General features: G+C 39.5%; 1 protein-coding gene across 1 annotated transcript in view; it reads right to left on the reverse strand.

Annotated features, from left to right (window-relative positions):
• Nucleotides 1-16,528, reverse strand: part of LOC145347910 (regulator of G-protein signaling 5-like) — a 47,129-nt gene extending 30,601 nt beyond the window's left edge. The window contains exons 1-2 of the mRNA XM_080195880.1: nucleotides 16,406-16,528; nucleotides 919-1,029 (exon numbers count right to left, since the gene is read on the reverse strand). Coding sequence (XP_080052006.1) covers nucleotides 919-1,029; nucleotides 16,406-16,449 — 155 coding nt within the window. The 5' untranslated portion in view covers nucleotides 16,450-16,528. The remainder of the gene's footprint in view (nucleotides 1-918; nucleotides 1,030-16,405) is intronic.
• Between the last annotated feature and the right edge of the window lie 697 nt (nucleotides 16,529-17,225).

Consider the following 17,225-nt stretch of genomic DNA (forward strand, 5'->3'; position numbering starts at 1 on the left):
GAGCCAGTCTGAGAGATAGACTCTAAAGCAGCAGCAAGTCATCTAGCAGCCAAAGTACTTAATCTGACTCCAAGAAACCTCACAGCCTGCTGTGACTGAAGTAACTATAATCTGGAGACGTGCATTACTGCTATCTGGTGTGTGTGCGTGCGCATGCATTTGTGACCAAGTGCGTGAAGTTGTATTAATTTATGGTAAAAGAGTGAGCTTTAAACTCAAAACCTTGCTATGAATTACTTAATTGGATTACACATTCCAAGGATAAAAAAGACAGGCCTCTTTATAAAACATATCAACTATGGACAATAAAAAAAAATACATTTTGTCCATGACAATTTCAACAACATGCGGAGCTTTCTTCAAATACCTGCAGTATATCATTAGTGGAGAGGACCACCAGAATTTGAAGCTACAAAATTGCATAATCAACTATCCAAGACTAACTTTCCTGGTCTTGTATATTGAAGCTTCTTCAAGTAGTGATAAAATTTGACACCATGAGTAATGTTATGGGAACATCCTAAAAGTCTCCATGTCACACACAGCAATAAAATCTGATTATTTAGACTTTTGACTCAAAACAGCACATTATTTGATCTCGTGAACAATGCTATTATGTATGAGATGTTTGGTAATGTCAATGGCTTATTATATCCATTTCACTGTAAAATAGTTGGCTTAATATCAAGTATGATGCTTTTAAATGCCTGGTGAAGAGTTTACCTAATACAGTTTTTTTTATAAACGGTTCTATGCCTGCAAAGAAACTGATATAATGAGCCATCACTTGGGAATAGGACCTGTAACTTTCACTGAATTTTAATACAAGGTGACAAAGATAGATTAATTAAACAATTACACTGCCATGTATAATGGATATTCTCTAATTAGAACAAACCTTCGACTATTGTCTATTACCTCTGGGGCTTGGCCAGTTTCTCTGCCTTATCAGAGTATGGGATGATGTAGTCAGTGATCAATTCCGGTTTCTGCAACAGGATACCCAATTTGGTTTTTATTCCTTTGGCCCTGGAAGATAATATTGAAAGCGTGGTTATTCATTACACGAAGCTTCACATTTCTAGTTGTAATAATTCAAATGGTAGGCAGATTGAAGCTGTCAAAAGCATGTCTAAGGAGACGGTTTTGATGTTTTTATCTGACTTGTCAAATCCCTGGAAAATATGTCATCCTCTAGTACAGTGAGCAAATTGAATCATCGTAAATCAATTTAGATGTCTACTTCTGTTTACCATTAAGCCTGATTTACAAACTCAAGCTTAAAACTTGGCTGCAGAGCAGAAAAAAAACTAAGAGTTATGAGCCTAAAGTCGCCATTCAGACTGACACAATACGGGATGTGGTGCTTCTCACGGAGCCTTACTGCATTACTGTCTTTCAAAGTTTGGACTCAACCTCAAAAGTTTGCAGGTGGCACCAAGTTAAGGGGATACAGTTAATACTGAGGAAATAATTACAAGAAGGAGCTTATAAGAAGAACAAACATGCAGAATAGGCAAAAAAATAGCAAATGTATTTCAACATAGAGAATTGTAATGCTGTCTATTTTGGTCGGAAGAAGAAGTCCACATACTCCTTAAATAATAAGAAGCAATAGGGATAGAGGAAGCAGGCAGGAGGAGGCTCACATGGAGCATAATCACCAGCATAGACCAGTTGGGCTGAATGGTCTGCCTCTCCTTAAATTTTGTTGAAATGAGTCTAGGGATGTGCATGTCAAAAGGTAAACCCAAGCTCAAGAGGTTTGAATACTGAGTTGCTTTATTACCTTCAAACCAATGTAGGTAACATTTACAAAAGTGATTTTCTATCAGATATTAGGGTATTAGTCTCACATGTAAAGTGGGATATGAAACTGCAGTTATTCTGCAGAATCAACTCAGCATCTTTCTGTACTGTGGATGAGTGTGGGCATTGACCATAGGGGCTTTGCAAGCAGCTGGAGTGAAATATGACAAATTTCTTCATGAAAATGGGAATTTTGAAGAAGGAGATTTTTATCATATCACACTAGTACCCAAGATGACACATTTTGCTGAAACGAGATTAGACATACATATCCATGTTCATTATCGCAGGCAACGATGGGGAGAAATCCAAACTATTGAATGCATTTTAATGATTAGTGGCAATTTAATACTGTCTGCATGTTTCATCTACATGGAGCTGTTTCTTTCTGACTGGCAGTAATATTTCCCTTGGCAGGAAGAAGCATAATACACATGAGAGCCATTCTGTGCAATGATCCTGGAATTCACTTCATGTGACGGTTGCTGATGAATTTTCTTGGCAATAAAGAGTGTGAAGCCAATTGAACTAATGAGAAACGTACCAGAAGCTCCAGATGTAGCATGTATAACCCAACGTCTCCAAATGCCAGTCAAAGCTCATATTCCAGATAAACATGAAGGTGTAACGAATAAAGGGATAATTTGATGGGGTTAGATGTGGAAGGGTGCAAAGAGATCCATATGAAGCATTAACATTGACATGAATTTGTTAGGCTGACTGGCCTATTTCGGCACTGTAAATGCTATCATAGAATTCCTACAGAAGGAAGCCATTCAGCCCACCAAGTCTGCACTGACTACAATCCCACCCAGGCTCTTCCCGTAACCCCACTTACTTACCTGCCAATCCCCCTGACACTGGGGTCAATTTAGTATGGCCAATCAACCTAACCCACACATCCTTGGATTGTGGGAGGAAACTGGAGCACTCAGAGGAAAACCACACAGACATGAGGAGAGTGGGCAAACTCCACACAGACAGTGATCCGAAGCCAGAATTGACCCCAGGTCCCTGGCGCTGTGAGGCAACTGTGCTAACTACTGTGCCACTCTATGAGGTGCAAACCAGTCAAAGGCAAGTGATTCCAACATACAGCATATGAAATGAATGTTAAAGACCTGGAGGAGCAGTAGTCTAACAGCTTTACCTGTGCTTGGTGGTCCACTAACAGTTCATGCTCCAATTATTTTGCACCACCCAATTGCATTAATACAAAACTGTGGTTACACAACCCAGTCCCATCTCTGCTGTTTATCAACCACTTTGTGATCAACTGCTTCTTAAAACCAAAACAAATAGCAAATTACAGAAGATGCTGCAAATACTCAGCTGATTAGGCAGCAGCTGTGATAATGGAAACAGAGTTAACGGGTAGGATTTACCAGTCAGGCCAGCCCTGAGGTCAATGGATCTTTAAATGATCTGTCAAATTGCCTGTCCCACCCACCACAATTCCCGCACAGCATTTCAGGCTGATGGTCTTTCATCAGAACTCTGTTACCCATTCCTCAGATGATGCCTGAGAAGTTTAATAATTTCCAGTTCTGTTTTGTGTTTCACCTTTCTAATGATCAGTTTGACATTGCTGCATTACAAAGGTTTATCCCTAACTGATGGAATTGAAGGAAAATACCTTCTGCTTCAAGTCAACATTGTGGTATTTATAAAAGACAGGATGGTCATGTAAACTGAGCTTATAATACCCAAGAGAGGCAGAATAATGCTGCAGTTTACACAATGATAGGTTTAAATGCATTGATATCCATGGGTTTTATAAAGACCCAAATTTATATCTGAACATTTGCTTCGGTTCCACTAAGTGTCGGATTTACTATTGTCAAGGTTGCAATGTTCAAGAGTGCTGCAGTGAAGTGATAATCACAGCTTCATTTTCTTTTTGTGCGTAGACAAATATCAAGCATATTGATTCGTCAACTTGCGCTGCTGTTCTCCATGAAGACCAATTCCATATTGTCCTCAATGGGAATTACAATAGTACTGTTCATATGTGAACCTGGAAAGACTAGTTCATTCTTATCACATGGGTTTGGGTAAAAAGAGGTACGTGCCAAATGCCAGTCAAAGCTCATATTCCAGTCAGGAATAGATCACACGATGCTAATTCATGGGAAATGAGGATAATATTCTACTGAACAGGCCAGACTGGCAAAATTGTGTCCATTTGCCCTTTACCCATGTTCTGAATGGATTTTAATTTGTAGCTTATTTGTGTTTGTCGTATTTGTTGGTGATCAACAAAGTGCTAGGTAAATGTTGCAGGAAGTAAGTAATATTTACAGAATATGCTTAACCTGCAAAACTTCACATTTGATTTGTTATCTTAAATGTACAGTAAGAAGTAACACCAGGTTATAGTCCAACAGGTTTATTTGGTAGCATGAGCTTTCGGAGTACTATCCCTTCATCAGGTGAGTGGAGAGTTGTGTTCACAAACAGGGCATATATGGACACAGACTCAATTACAAAATAAAGATAATACGAGACTTTACAATAATCAAGTCTTCAGAGGTACAGACAATGTGAGTGGAGAGAGAGATAATAACAAATTAAAGAAGTGTGAATTGTCTCAAGTCAGGACAGTTAGAAGGATTTTGCACGCCCAGGCCAAATGGTGGGGGTTACAAGTAATGTGACATGAACCCAAGATCCCGGGTGACATCTTTCACGACGTCACTGTTGACATGTGGCCTGTATACTAATGGCTGTGCCATCTCCCCAACAGCATGAACAGCAAAATGTGACTGCTCATGGCGCCCGCTGTAATGAGCTAAATATTCAGAGCGACCTCTCGGCTGACTCACTCGGCATTGTGTAAGCACACTTCCTAACCATTTTAATATTCCAAATGCTTGAAGGGTTCCCTGGAGTATGGAATATGAAAAATGTAACTGGAAAGCAGCAACATGTGTGTGCAGCTGGATCTTTTATGCACATGACAAGCTTGCCAAGATGTTTTATGTTTGTCCCATGGTTTCTGTTGACTCCCCATGAAAAATGATCTGAAAATAGCCCTACTTGAAATTAATTGCATACAAATTATAACTGGGAAATTGGTTGTTTGGCCCAACCAGTTTATGCTGGAGTTTATCCTGCACTCAAACCCTGGCCTTAATCTTGTGTATCTTTCTTGTTCCCATATCCCCAGGCCCATATCCTCATCTTGTTAACAAGCTCCAAAAGAAATCTAATGGATTGTTAATTGGAGGCAAATTGGTTCCCACTCATTCATACCCCTGCACTCTGGCTTCCTTCTCAAACCAACTTTGAAAAAAAGTGATCTGGAGGTGTGGGGCTACGGAGATGACCACCGAAACCAAGATTTTCAAATTTTGCCCATACCCAGTCACACTCCCTAAACAATTGAAAATCCATCTCTTGGTCTCTGCTTCAATCACTAACCCCATGTTAAAACAATTCTGCTGCTCTGTCCAAAATCTTTTATATTCAACCTTACACCTGCGTTAGATTCCCCAAACATGAAATAATCTGGGAGTGAAATTGATGTTACATAACAGTGAACAATTGTAGATCAGCAATCCTTCCACATCTGCCAGATTTTCCCTTCAATTAACAACATCACCATCTCAACCAAAATGTTTTTACTCCTGTTTTATGGAATAAATTGTTAGTGAGTGCAATGATGCATTCAAAAATACAATGGGACCTATTTGTTATTTATTGGGGATTGGAAGGTTACAGATCCTGCAGTGAGGCAAGAGAGATGTTACACGTTATGTTCACGTCTGGAACATGGATGGTGTGAGCTAGATGAATTTGTATTTATTTATTGTTTCTATTTATCTTCATTCCATTGATATACAGCTAGCTGTTCTAACCAATATATACACTGCTAACTAGAAAAATAAAGAACCTTTTGTCAAAGTAAGCATCTATTTCCCCTTGAATTTCTGTAGCGGAGAAGATCAGTTTCTACAGATGAGAAAAACAACGGGTAGCAATGGAAATTCTTTAAAAATGTTTCTGATTTATTCATGAATATTTATTTAATAATGTGATAGATTGAAAAGAATATCAACTGTTTAAATATTTACAAGACATGTATGGGAGAACTGAGGAAAAGGTAAATTCAAAAGCAGTAAGAGAAATGCTACAGTTACGTAGAGTAGAGCAACGATTTGGGTCAAAGTAAATTGGTTAGGAAGGGAAAGAGAATTTAATAAATACAGAGGGCATGAGTGACTGTGGTAAAATTAGGGAAAACAACATTCTTAAAGGCATCCCAACTAAATATGCACAATATTCACAGCAAAATGAAATAAATGGGCTTGATCTAAAGCCATTTTGGAGATATGGTTGCATAACGACCAGCAGAGACAGCATATATAATGGAGAATAAGGAAATGGCAGATGTGTTAACCTATTGTATTTGGGTGAGATTTTCATTATGGAGATTTTGTAATGAGAGCTGGGAAATTTCCTATCTCTGATCTTGTCACTGCTTGCTCTATTTTCATGGTGGGGGAGATGGATACGGTCAGGAGATATGTCTGTCATCTTTAGAGGCAGGTAGATGGTGAAGCTATTAGGCTAGCAGGCCCAACTCTGTATACTGGGATGCTGGTTCAGTTGTACTCATGGTTGTCATGCCATCTAGCCTTCAATCCTTACACCTCCTCCATACATCTTCCACACTTCCTCACATATCCAAAGCTCACTCTCGACCCTTCCCATCTCTCATGTTGCATCATACTCTCCCCAAGTCACTTCCATAAATACACATCCAGGATCACTACGTACAGAACCAATGAGCCACTGGCAAGTCTATGAAATGCTCCTGAAACTAGCAACACAAGAGGCATGAAAAAAGAATGTTCATCTTTTAAAGTGTCAATCACACACAGGCATTCATAGTACATATGACCAAAAGCTTTAATCCACTTTGCACCTCTTAATTTTGAATAAACAAACATATGGATTTTGAAAAAAACTCTGATGAAAGATTTAGTAATCAAGATTCAATTAAATAGGATTTCACACTTGGAACTCAGTCAAACATTCATAAGCCATCAGACAACTGTATTAACAGATGCAGCTTCAGCAGACGGTCAGACATCTGTTTTTTTCCTGGATGACATTATGAATCCTTGGCTGAGCTCCAAGAATGGCTAATGGACTCAGCCATGCAGGCAACGTTGACACAATATGTGAAGGAGTACTAGATCTGTTTGATTAACATCTTTATTACCTCAGTTGTTTGGACGGCCAGTGTGCCAGATTGGTGCTAATTTGATCCCTGTTCCAGCTGGGTTGGATTTGGAATCTGCCTCCTTGCCCTATATGTGGTCAAGGTTGAGTATCTATTGGGCTTGCCTTTAGGCAGGATACTGGAGAAGAAGAATAACATGATTTTTCTTTGAAGAATTTTTGTTCAATGCTTGTGCATTTATTTCCACATGAATAAGATGTGTGAACTGGATTAAGGATTTTGCCATTCAAATGGTTGTGAGGCTGACACATTTACAAGAATGTTTTTCAGTGGGAATATTGAATGGTTATTTTTGGTTTTCAACTTTGAGACCATGGTTTCCCCATAGTCGATGACTCATCTGAAGTTCTGTGAATTGTAGCTACTAACAAAATGGGCCTGGCCTCATCAAAATTGTAGGGAGGGTGCTTTGGAATGCCTAGCCTGCAAAGAGGCCAGCAAGGACACAAAGGCTTCTCACTCCCACACCCTTCTGGGCTTTCAAATCTGTCCGTAAAAAGCAATTTGTAAATAGTGGGGAACCAAGTGTTTAGGTAGAAGCAGGAACTTAAAGAAATAGTATAGGAGAAATCCAATAAATCCCTTGGACCTAATGGCTGACACCCTAGGATTTTGAAGGAGATGGCTTCAGAGATATTGGCTTTGATCTTCCAGAATTTCCAAGATCCTATAACAATCCCATTGGATTAGAGGATAAGAAACATAACTATTCTTCATGAAGGAAAGGGGAGAAAACAGGGGGCTATGGGTCAGTTGGCTTGACACTGTTAGCAGGAAAAATGCTAGAGTCTATTATTCTGAATGTGGTACAAAGTCATTTAGAAAATCATATGATTGGACAGAGTGAACACAAACAGGAAAGTGTTCATCAAATCTATGAGAGATTTTTGAGATTATAATAGGTTGGGTGGATAATGCGAAACCAGCAAATATACTGCTTTTGGACTTTCAAATAGCAAGGTCCACACGAGAGGTTATTACACAAAATGAGGGTGTTGTCGTTGCATGGATTGGGGATTGGTTGATGGAGAGAGGCAGTGACCAGGAATAACTAGCTTATGTTTGGACTGGAGGCTGGAACTAGGGGGCGTCACAAGCATCAGTGCTTGGGTCTCAGCTATTTACAATCAATATTAATGTCCTAGATAAAGAACAAAGAACAATACAGCACAGGAAACAGGCCCTTCGGCCCTCTAAGCCTGTGCCGCTCATTGGTCCAACTGGACCATTCTTCTGTATCCCTCCATTCCCAGTCTGCTCATGTGACTATCCAGATAAGTCTTAAACGATCCCAGCGTGTCCGTCTCCACCACCCTGCTTGGCAGTGCATTCCAGGCCCCCACCACCCTCTGTGTAAAATACGTCCCTCTGATATCTGAGTTAAACCTCACCTCCCTCACCTTGAACCTGTGACCTCAGATGAAGGAACCAAGTCTACATTTGCTGAAAATACAAAGCTAGGTGGAAAATTGTAATGTGAGGAGGATGCAAAAAGCTTGCATCGTGACACAGACAGATCATATGTGTGGGAAAGAATGTGGCAGATGGTGTATAACATGGGAAAGTGTGAAGTCACCCATTTCTTGGTTTGCAAAATAGAAAAGGCTTACTTTTTAAAAATATAAAAGATTGGAAAATGTAGTAATTTTGAGAGATCTGACTGTCCTTGTGTTATCACAATAGCTTAATAATTTTGATTTATTATCACATGTATTAATATAGTGAAAAGTATTGTTTCTTGCACACAAAACAGACAAAGCATACAACTCAGAGAAGGAAAGGAGAGAGAGTGCAGAATGTGGTGTTACAGTCAGAGCTAGGGTGTGGAGAAAGACAAACTTATGCAACATAGGTCCATTCAAAAGTCTCATGGCAATAGAGAAGAAGCTGTCCTTGAGTCGGTTGGTATGTGACCTCAGACTGTTATATCTTTTTCCCAACGAAGAAGGTGAAAGATATATCAAACAATTAGGAAAGCAAATGTTATTTTTGCTTTAATAACAAAGGGATTACAGTATAAGAATAAAGAGGTCTTATTGTACTTATGTAGGGCGATGGAAGGAAAAAGGGCACATTTATTAGAAGGGAGAGCAACAGGTGTTTGTTGGGCAGATTCTTAGGATGAGAAACTTGTGCTATTAGGAGAAACTGAGTAGCAAAAGTCAATATTTCTTGGAGTTTAGAATGAGAGGTAATCTCTTAGAAAGATGTAAGATAGTTAAGGAGCTTGACAGTTGTTGGGAGGATGATTCACCTGGCTGGAGAGTCTCGAACTAGAAATCATTGCCTCAGAATAAGGAAATGGCCATTTAACTGAGGAGGTAGTTCTTCACTCAGAAAGTTATGGATCTTTGGAATTCTCTTTAGAAGAACGGCAAACTTGAAAATGTGTGGATGTTCAATCTTGAACATACTCAAGGCTGACAGCAATAGATTTTGGGAAACTAAGGAAATGGTGGGAAAGTACCTCGGACAGTAACAGATCAACCACCTCTTCACAACCCCAACAGTGAGAAGAGGAAAGAGATGAGGTAAATAAGAAGTGGTGAATGTATAGCCCCATAAGTCACTAAGGGCTTGAAGAGGCAGTGGTATAGTGGTATTGTCACTGGAATAATAATCCAGAGACCTAGGGTAATGCTTTGGGGGACTGGATTCGAATCTGACCACTGCAGATGGTGGAATTTGAATTCAATAAAAAGATCTAAATTAAAAGGCTAATGATGACCACAAAACCATTGTTGTAAAATTTCATCTGGTTCACTAAGGCTATATAGGGAAGGAAATCTGCTGTCCTTGCATGGTCTGGCCAAAATATTACTCCAGATCCATAGCAATGACTTAGTAAGTCATTATCATGTGCAATAAATGCTGGCCCAGGCATGGATGCCCACATCCCATGAATTAAATTTTAAAAAGGATCCAATGTCCTTACATCTTTGAATGCGTAAACCTTAGTGCAGGTTGAAAGAAAATTGATTTCTTGTTCTGGGTATTTCTACAGATACTTTGCCACCGATTGTTGCAATCCCAATTGATGGGATTAGGAAAATGCATTACCTGTGCATGTTAGACATAGCAGGGAATGAAAATACCACATTGCATTTAAGCACTCTTTATTTCTTAAAGAACCACAGACCCTGACCCTGCAGGTTTTAACATTTAAGTTAAATCCAGGTGTCTTTTTTAGTTCTGAATTCCATCTGGCTATTTCACTTCTGGTTTATGTCAGAAAGTTACATTTTCTAATAGTACTGTAGCATGAGTAGAGTACTATTGATCTACCATGAGCAGGGGTAGGAGTGGGAGTGGGCAACTACATGTGACATAGCAGCAATCATAATTTCAGTGACTCACTCCTACATGGCAAATGTCAACATAAATCAAGCTACCACATGGTATTACTTACCAAATCAGTTTTAAAAGACTAGCATTTTGTGTGGGAGCCATATAAGAATCGAAAGATGATGGTTAACGTTTTTTCTGGTTTTATAATTAATATGTTAGCAGAATGTTAAAGCACTGAAAATGCAGTTGATAACTAGGCAGTAAGTGATTTGTTTTTATACTGCAATAAATTACAAAGGGACTACCAGTGCTATGTTGCTTCAAAGTATAGCTTTGATTGTGCATATTTTAAACAAGCAAAAAAAAAGCTGACTTTTGTTATGTAATCTTACTACGGCAGCATCCAGTTGTGTTTGGCAAGTACAATATTTAGTAACTTATAGGAAGTTTTGACATTGAACATCATGACAACAGAAGTAAAATAAACCTCCATAAGTAGACCATCATCTGGAATGTCAACATACAAATTACCTAATTGGAAAGTGAACTGAAACCTGTTACCTTGAGATGTATAAAACCATTAGACATTGAAATGTCAGAGGAGTCATCTGCAATATGATTAGATCACTGATTGTTTATTTGATAGTTGTTATTTTATTTTCCCATTGCGTGCTCAACTTTCCAGGGCAAGTTAACATCGGCTATCAGGAGTGCCAAGGGATTTCAGAGCAATCTTTCCTTATCTCAAGTGTCTTCAGAAAAGATAGCAATTCATTGGTTTCCACCTATGCCCAGGGAATTGAGTTAAGTCACTGCTGTTTTGTTGTTCTTTGAGTTACAAAGTATTTAGAAAATGATTGAAAGTTTTTTTTAAAGAAATGCTATTTTTTAATCAAAATGCAAAAAAATTTATTAACAAATTACTCAGTCATTTTAGATGCTGGAGAAACACAACTCTACTAATCATTTATTTTATGCAGAATTTTCTCGAGCAATTAATGTCTTGTTTTAAATCAATGATTTCCTTAATTTTATTTTACAGGGTGTACTGAGAAGTTGCGAAGTCATATCCAGGAAATATGCTGGTTACACAAGAATAAATTTTCCAAACTGAAAAGCGTATTAATGTTTTAACTGTATCCTATATAGTTATTGTAGTGTCAATGTAATTTATGCATTTGTCAGATCAACACCAATTATATACTTCAAACACTGGTCAAATCACTAATTAAATAGAGGAAAGTTGTCAAAGTGCAGGTTATGATAACAAAATTGGAGAATTCTCAGGATTTAACGTAATTGTGAAAAGCAACCAGGTTGCTTTGTAAGTGCCATAACTTGGATAACCAAATGGTGAAGGATAGAATACTGGGGCAATTTTACATCCATCTCCCAGTGGGATATCCCAGTCCCAGTGAGGTTAATGGACATTTGAATGACTCGCTGCATTTTACAGCCCATCCCTGCCACAATAGGATCATAAAAGTCTTTTGAATAATTGGATAGACTAGTGTAGCACAGAAGGCCAGTTGGCTCATCAAGTCTGCTCCCGTTTCTTTAAAGAACAATTCAGTTGGTCATGTTCCCACCTCTTTCATTGTATCCCTGTACTTTTTTCTTCAAGTATTCATAAAATTCCTTGCTGCCATTGAGTATATGTCCACCTATCAGGCAGTGCATTCTAATCCTAACCTTACCCTTCCTCTCATTGCATAAAAAATTTCCTTCTGTTTTCTCCAATTCAAATCTGTTCTTTGCTTAAAGACCCTCCAACCACCGGGAATGGTTTTGATTTGTTAACGTTATTTGAACCCTTCATAATTTTGATCTTGTCTTAGCCTCTCTGCTGTAAGAAGAACATTTCCAGCTATAATTGTAAACCTTTATCCTGAACCATTCTAGTCAATCACTCTCCAAAGACTTGACGTCCTTATCAAAGTATGATGGCCAGAATGGGGCATAATACTCTAGCTGGATCTGGACTTGTGTTTTATATCAGTTTAGCTTAATTTCACAGCTCTTGTACTCTCTCTATTTCTAAAGCCCCAGAGTCCCATTCACTTTATTAGCTGTTTTATTACATCTGATTTGTGCACAAGCACCCCCAGGTGTCAGTTTCTCACACCCCCTTGAAAATTGGACCAGTTAGCTTATACTGTCTCTCCTCAATGCTTCTTACTAAAATGTATCATCTCACACTTCTCTGCATTGAATTTAAATTTCCCTCATGTCCACCCATCCTCTCTTGAAGTCTATTGTTATATTCCTTCCTGTTCACTTCCAGATTTCATGCAATCTGCAAATTTTGAAACTGTGTCCTGTAGCTCAAGTCAAGCATGTTCAAGACATGAGTGATCCTTCTGCTGAATCCTGGGAAATACCACTGTATACTTCCCAAAAGTGCAATAAACAGCCATTCATCACAACACTGTTGTCCCATCCATTAGCAATTTTGTACCAATGCAGCTTCTATGGCTGGAATGTTACCATTGTTCATCTTGGCGAGATTTTCCCATCACGTTACATTGAATGGAGATTTGACTTGGTGTCAAAATCTCTGACCTCACTGCAGCTGGAATGAACAGTTGGTAAGATTGAGCTATTTAAATCCTTTATTCCATGGGCTCTGACTTTTCTAGCAAGCCTGTTATGTGGACCTCATCAAATGTCTTTTAAAGTTCATATATACACCACCAACTATACTGCTCTCTGCCACCTTAACAAAAAAACTCAAGTTAGTCCAAATATGATTCACCCTTATAAATCCATGACAGCTCTACTTGATTGGTCCGTACTTAATTTTGCCAATTTTGTCCCAGATCATCATTTGTAAAAGTTTTCCGATCACCAATGTTTAATGGGTTGGTCTGTAATCCTTTTTTCCCCCTTGTCTACGTAAAGGAAAATGTTGGAATCTTTCAGGTCCATGGTGTCGAAGAAGGATTGGAAAAATGATGGCTAGCTCCTCTGGAATTTCTATCCTTATTTCATTCAGCAATCTAGATTGTATCCCATATAGGATGGATTATCCACTTTAAATGTTGCTAGCCTTTCCAGTACAATCATTTAAGGAATTATACCAGGTGCAGGATATACAGCCCTCAAGACTGCACCCCCATTCATCATGGCTGATCTTTGACTTATTCCCTAAATCCATTGATTTCCCCCAAGATTACAGAAGTTGAATATATTCAATAATTAAGCATCCAAAACCCAGAATTCCAAAGATTCACAATCCTTTGAGTGCAGAAATTTCTCCTGATTTCAGTGTTAAATTATCAATCCCTTACCCTGAGAATATGGGCCCAATTTTACCATTTTCATTCTAAGTGCTGATTCTGGGCATAATGCAGATCCAACTTAGAAATCTGCTTTCAGGAGTCCCCATATGCACTCAGCCTGAAAAAAAAAACCCACCAGTCCCATTTGCACTGTGGGCAGGGCTAAACGCGGCTGAAACGATCGGAGCTCTGAACTGCGCATGTGCAGTTAGAAAAAAATTCAAAAAAGCGCGCACGTGTCAGATCGCTCGCCGGCCACAAAAAGTGGAGAAGGCAGGAGCGATGGCCCTCACGGACGTTGCTATCCACCTTATCCACCCCCCCACTACCCACACACATCACTGTCCCGCTGATCCACTCCCCCATTACCCACACACATCACTGTCCCCCTGATCCACTCCCCCATTACCCACACACATCACTGTCCCCCTTATCCACCTACCCACTACCCACACACATCACTGTCCCCCTTATCCACCTACCCACTACCCACACACATCACTGTCCCCTTTATCAATCCCCCCACTACTCACACACATTATTATCCCCTTTATCCACCTGCGCCTTTGTTACCCAGACTGATCGCCACCCCTGCCCCCCCTCTCCCCCCACTGATTGCCAGCAGAGTGGCAGCGGACCCCCACTTCCCCCACCAGAGATCCTTCTGTCCTCCTCTGCCAGAGATCCATCTGTGCCCCCTCCCCACCTGAGATACATCTTACCCTCCTACCCCCAGTCCCTAACAATGATATGGTCTCACTCATCCCTTTCCCCTCCCCACCCCCGCCCCCCCACCCCCGCAGAGAATGATCTGGCCTCAATCACCCTCCCCCTGCCGCAGAGGAACATCTGACCCACCTCCTCCTCCCTCCCCCACCAAACAACGATCAGACCCCCCTCTCCCGCACCGCCCCCCCCATCAAAGATACATCTGACATACCTCCCCCTCCCTCCCCTACCAGACAACAATCTGGCCTCATTCCCCTCCCCCCAACCAGAGAATGATCTGACCTCACCTCCCATCACTGATCTGAGTCAGAGAGCCATTGGAAGTGCTGAACTATCATCTTCAGCAACTGGAGCACCTGATTCACACTTTTATTTAGCAGGTCCATTACAGGGCTGTTCTGGATTGGCAAACACGTTGGTAAAGGGGGAAATGCTGATAAAGTTGAGCAGGCAGTTCATTAACTCAATTCAAATGCATGCAAATACATTTAAGTCGCCGTTGTGACCTTTTTGGGAGTAAAATCAAATCGCCACCATTCACGGTTTTGGTAAAGTGGCCCTCTGCGCGGACATGGGTGTGGATTGCGTTAATGGCCTCACACCTGACTTTACCACGTTTTCGTGCCCAAAAACAGGTGCGACGCAATGGTAAAATCGGGCCCTTTGTCCCCTAGTTTTAGACTCTCAAACCAGAAGGAAAAATCTCGCAACATTTAGCTCAGCAAATCCCCTCGGAATCTGACAAGTTTCAATAGCCTTATTTTTCATTCTTTATTTCATATCCGCCGCTTCAATGCAATTGACAGCCAATTCAACTCACTAAAGGTGAAAGGGAGTCATTTTAACTTTGTCAGAGACCATAAAATAGGTGATAGTAGTTCAGACACCAGTTATACATCTCACCTGGTTTTTCATGCCATAAATCACCTGATACATTTTACAGTATCATTAAAAGTTAACTTTGTCATATTCTCTGAATACATGTATCTGATTAATTGGCCTCATATCCCAAATTGCAATGCAGTAGTAAAACATTATACAGAGTGGGGCTGCTAATACGAGATACTATTCTCTCCAAATCCTGTTTTTGGTATGAACTATATTTTCTGCTGCCTCAACCTGTTGTTTGATTTGTTTTTCTTTTAAAGTTCCTGTCAGTGAACTTCACATCACAATATTTTTGTTAAAAATCTACAGTAGAAGTCAAAGTAGTGACATAACTATTGCAGTGTCAAATATATCGATGCACTAAATTGGAACCTAGAGTGCTCTAATATTTTCTAAAGAAAAGGATTGCAAAAAAAAGAGCAATTGCACTTGGTAAATAGAAAGCGCTCATAATAACATGACATTTCAATCACCAGATTCATTCCTTTACTTCTGCAAATCCAGTTCTGCTAAATTAATGTTTCCTAATTGTCAGCACAACTACTTGGCTTTCTTAACATTTATCTTATGTAAACAGTTATTTCATCACACTCTTGATAAAAGAAACAAGCTTTAATAAGATGTGCATTACATTTTATCAATAATGACTAATTAAATACTCTGCTTGGTTGGATCAACAGTTGGTTGATCAATACTTTCCAGTCACATTAATTGAAAACAAGCTATTCCCTGATCAATTGATTCACTTGCGACACACTCTAGATAGGACAAGTGATTAGATCCAGTGCATCATCTCACAACAAATCCATTGAATTTATACAATAAATTATCACCTGGATTTTTGCATTGAAAATGCTGAGGCAGTAAATGTGCCAGAATTTGAAAGGTAAGTCACTTATTACAATCTATTGCTTGGCCTAGCGACAGATATTTATCCAAAACATAACTTTGATTGTAAGCATGTCATTGTGTGCCTTAAGTTTTGGATATTGCTCTGTATAATGAAGTCCAGATTCTAGGTGATGGAGACCTGTTTAAACGGTTAACAAAAGGATCTCAACAATCACAAGCTCATCATTCACATTCATTCAATGAAATATATGAAAATGAACAAACATAACACTCAGTCATTAACTTATGCCAGGGTTCATTTGCTCACCTTTCGAGGCATGTTGCTGGTAATGCACCAAGCCCTTTGCACATTTTGGTTGTTTGTCTGCTTTGTTGTCCTTCAGCAAAGTTAAAGTCTCTCTAACTTGAGCTTCTCCTGCCTTTTGCAATAGAACCATCTAGATTATATATAGGCTTTCCTCCCTTGAGTGACGCTGGTTGGTCAGCCAATTAAATCTTTCAGAAGTTATTGTAGTCCAGTCCAATGACTGCCTCACTCACAGGGATCTGCAGATTACAGCCTCCAGCAGTGCGACTGAAAGGTTAATCAGTGTTCACAAAAAAAAACATATCTTTCCTTTTAAAAACACTCACAGATGCCTTGTAAGATTGCAGTCTTAAGCTGAGTTTTATTCTTCAAAAATCTACATTTCACTTCACCCAAACACATCTCCAGTAGAAATGATGGCAGTTTATAACGGTATTAAATAATGAGTGTTTTCGTGCCAGTGGAAGTCAAAGTGCTAAAGGAATCTTCAAGCATATAGAAGGCAGGATAAAAAGCAGACAACTTGTGAAGTAGACACTGATGGCAAAGGAATTTAAAACTCTTAAAGCCACTTGTGATTTTTTTCACGGGCAATGCTATCCTCAAAACAGGTTGCAAGCTGGAATTTGGGCCAGTGGAGATAAGTAACATGATAAAGGTTCTGAATAGAAACAGCCGATTGGAAATGTGCCGGTTGTTCAGCATTAAACAGAGAGAAGAAGCAAAAGCTTTAAGTGCAGCCCTTAAAATAGAATGGAACAACAGCTGTACAGTAACATCTGGAGTTCAGAAGCACATAGCAAAAAAAGGGGACTTTGTT

This window comes from Carcharhinus amblyrhynchos, chromosome 9, assembly GCF_965287045.1.
Source record: "Carcharhinus amblyrhynchos chromosome 9, sCarAmb.v2.hapA, whole genome shotgun sequence".
In the NCBI taxonomy this organism is placed as follows: Eukaryota; Metazoa; Chordata; class Chondrichthyes; order Carcharhiniformes; family Carcharhinidae; genus Carcharhinus; species Carcharhinus amblyrhynchos.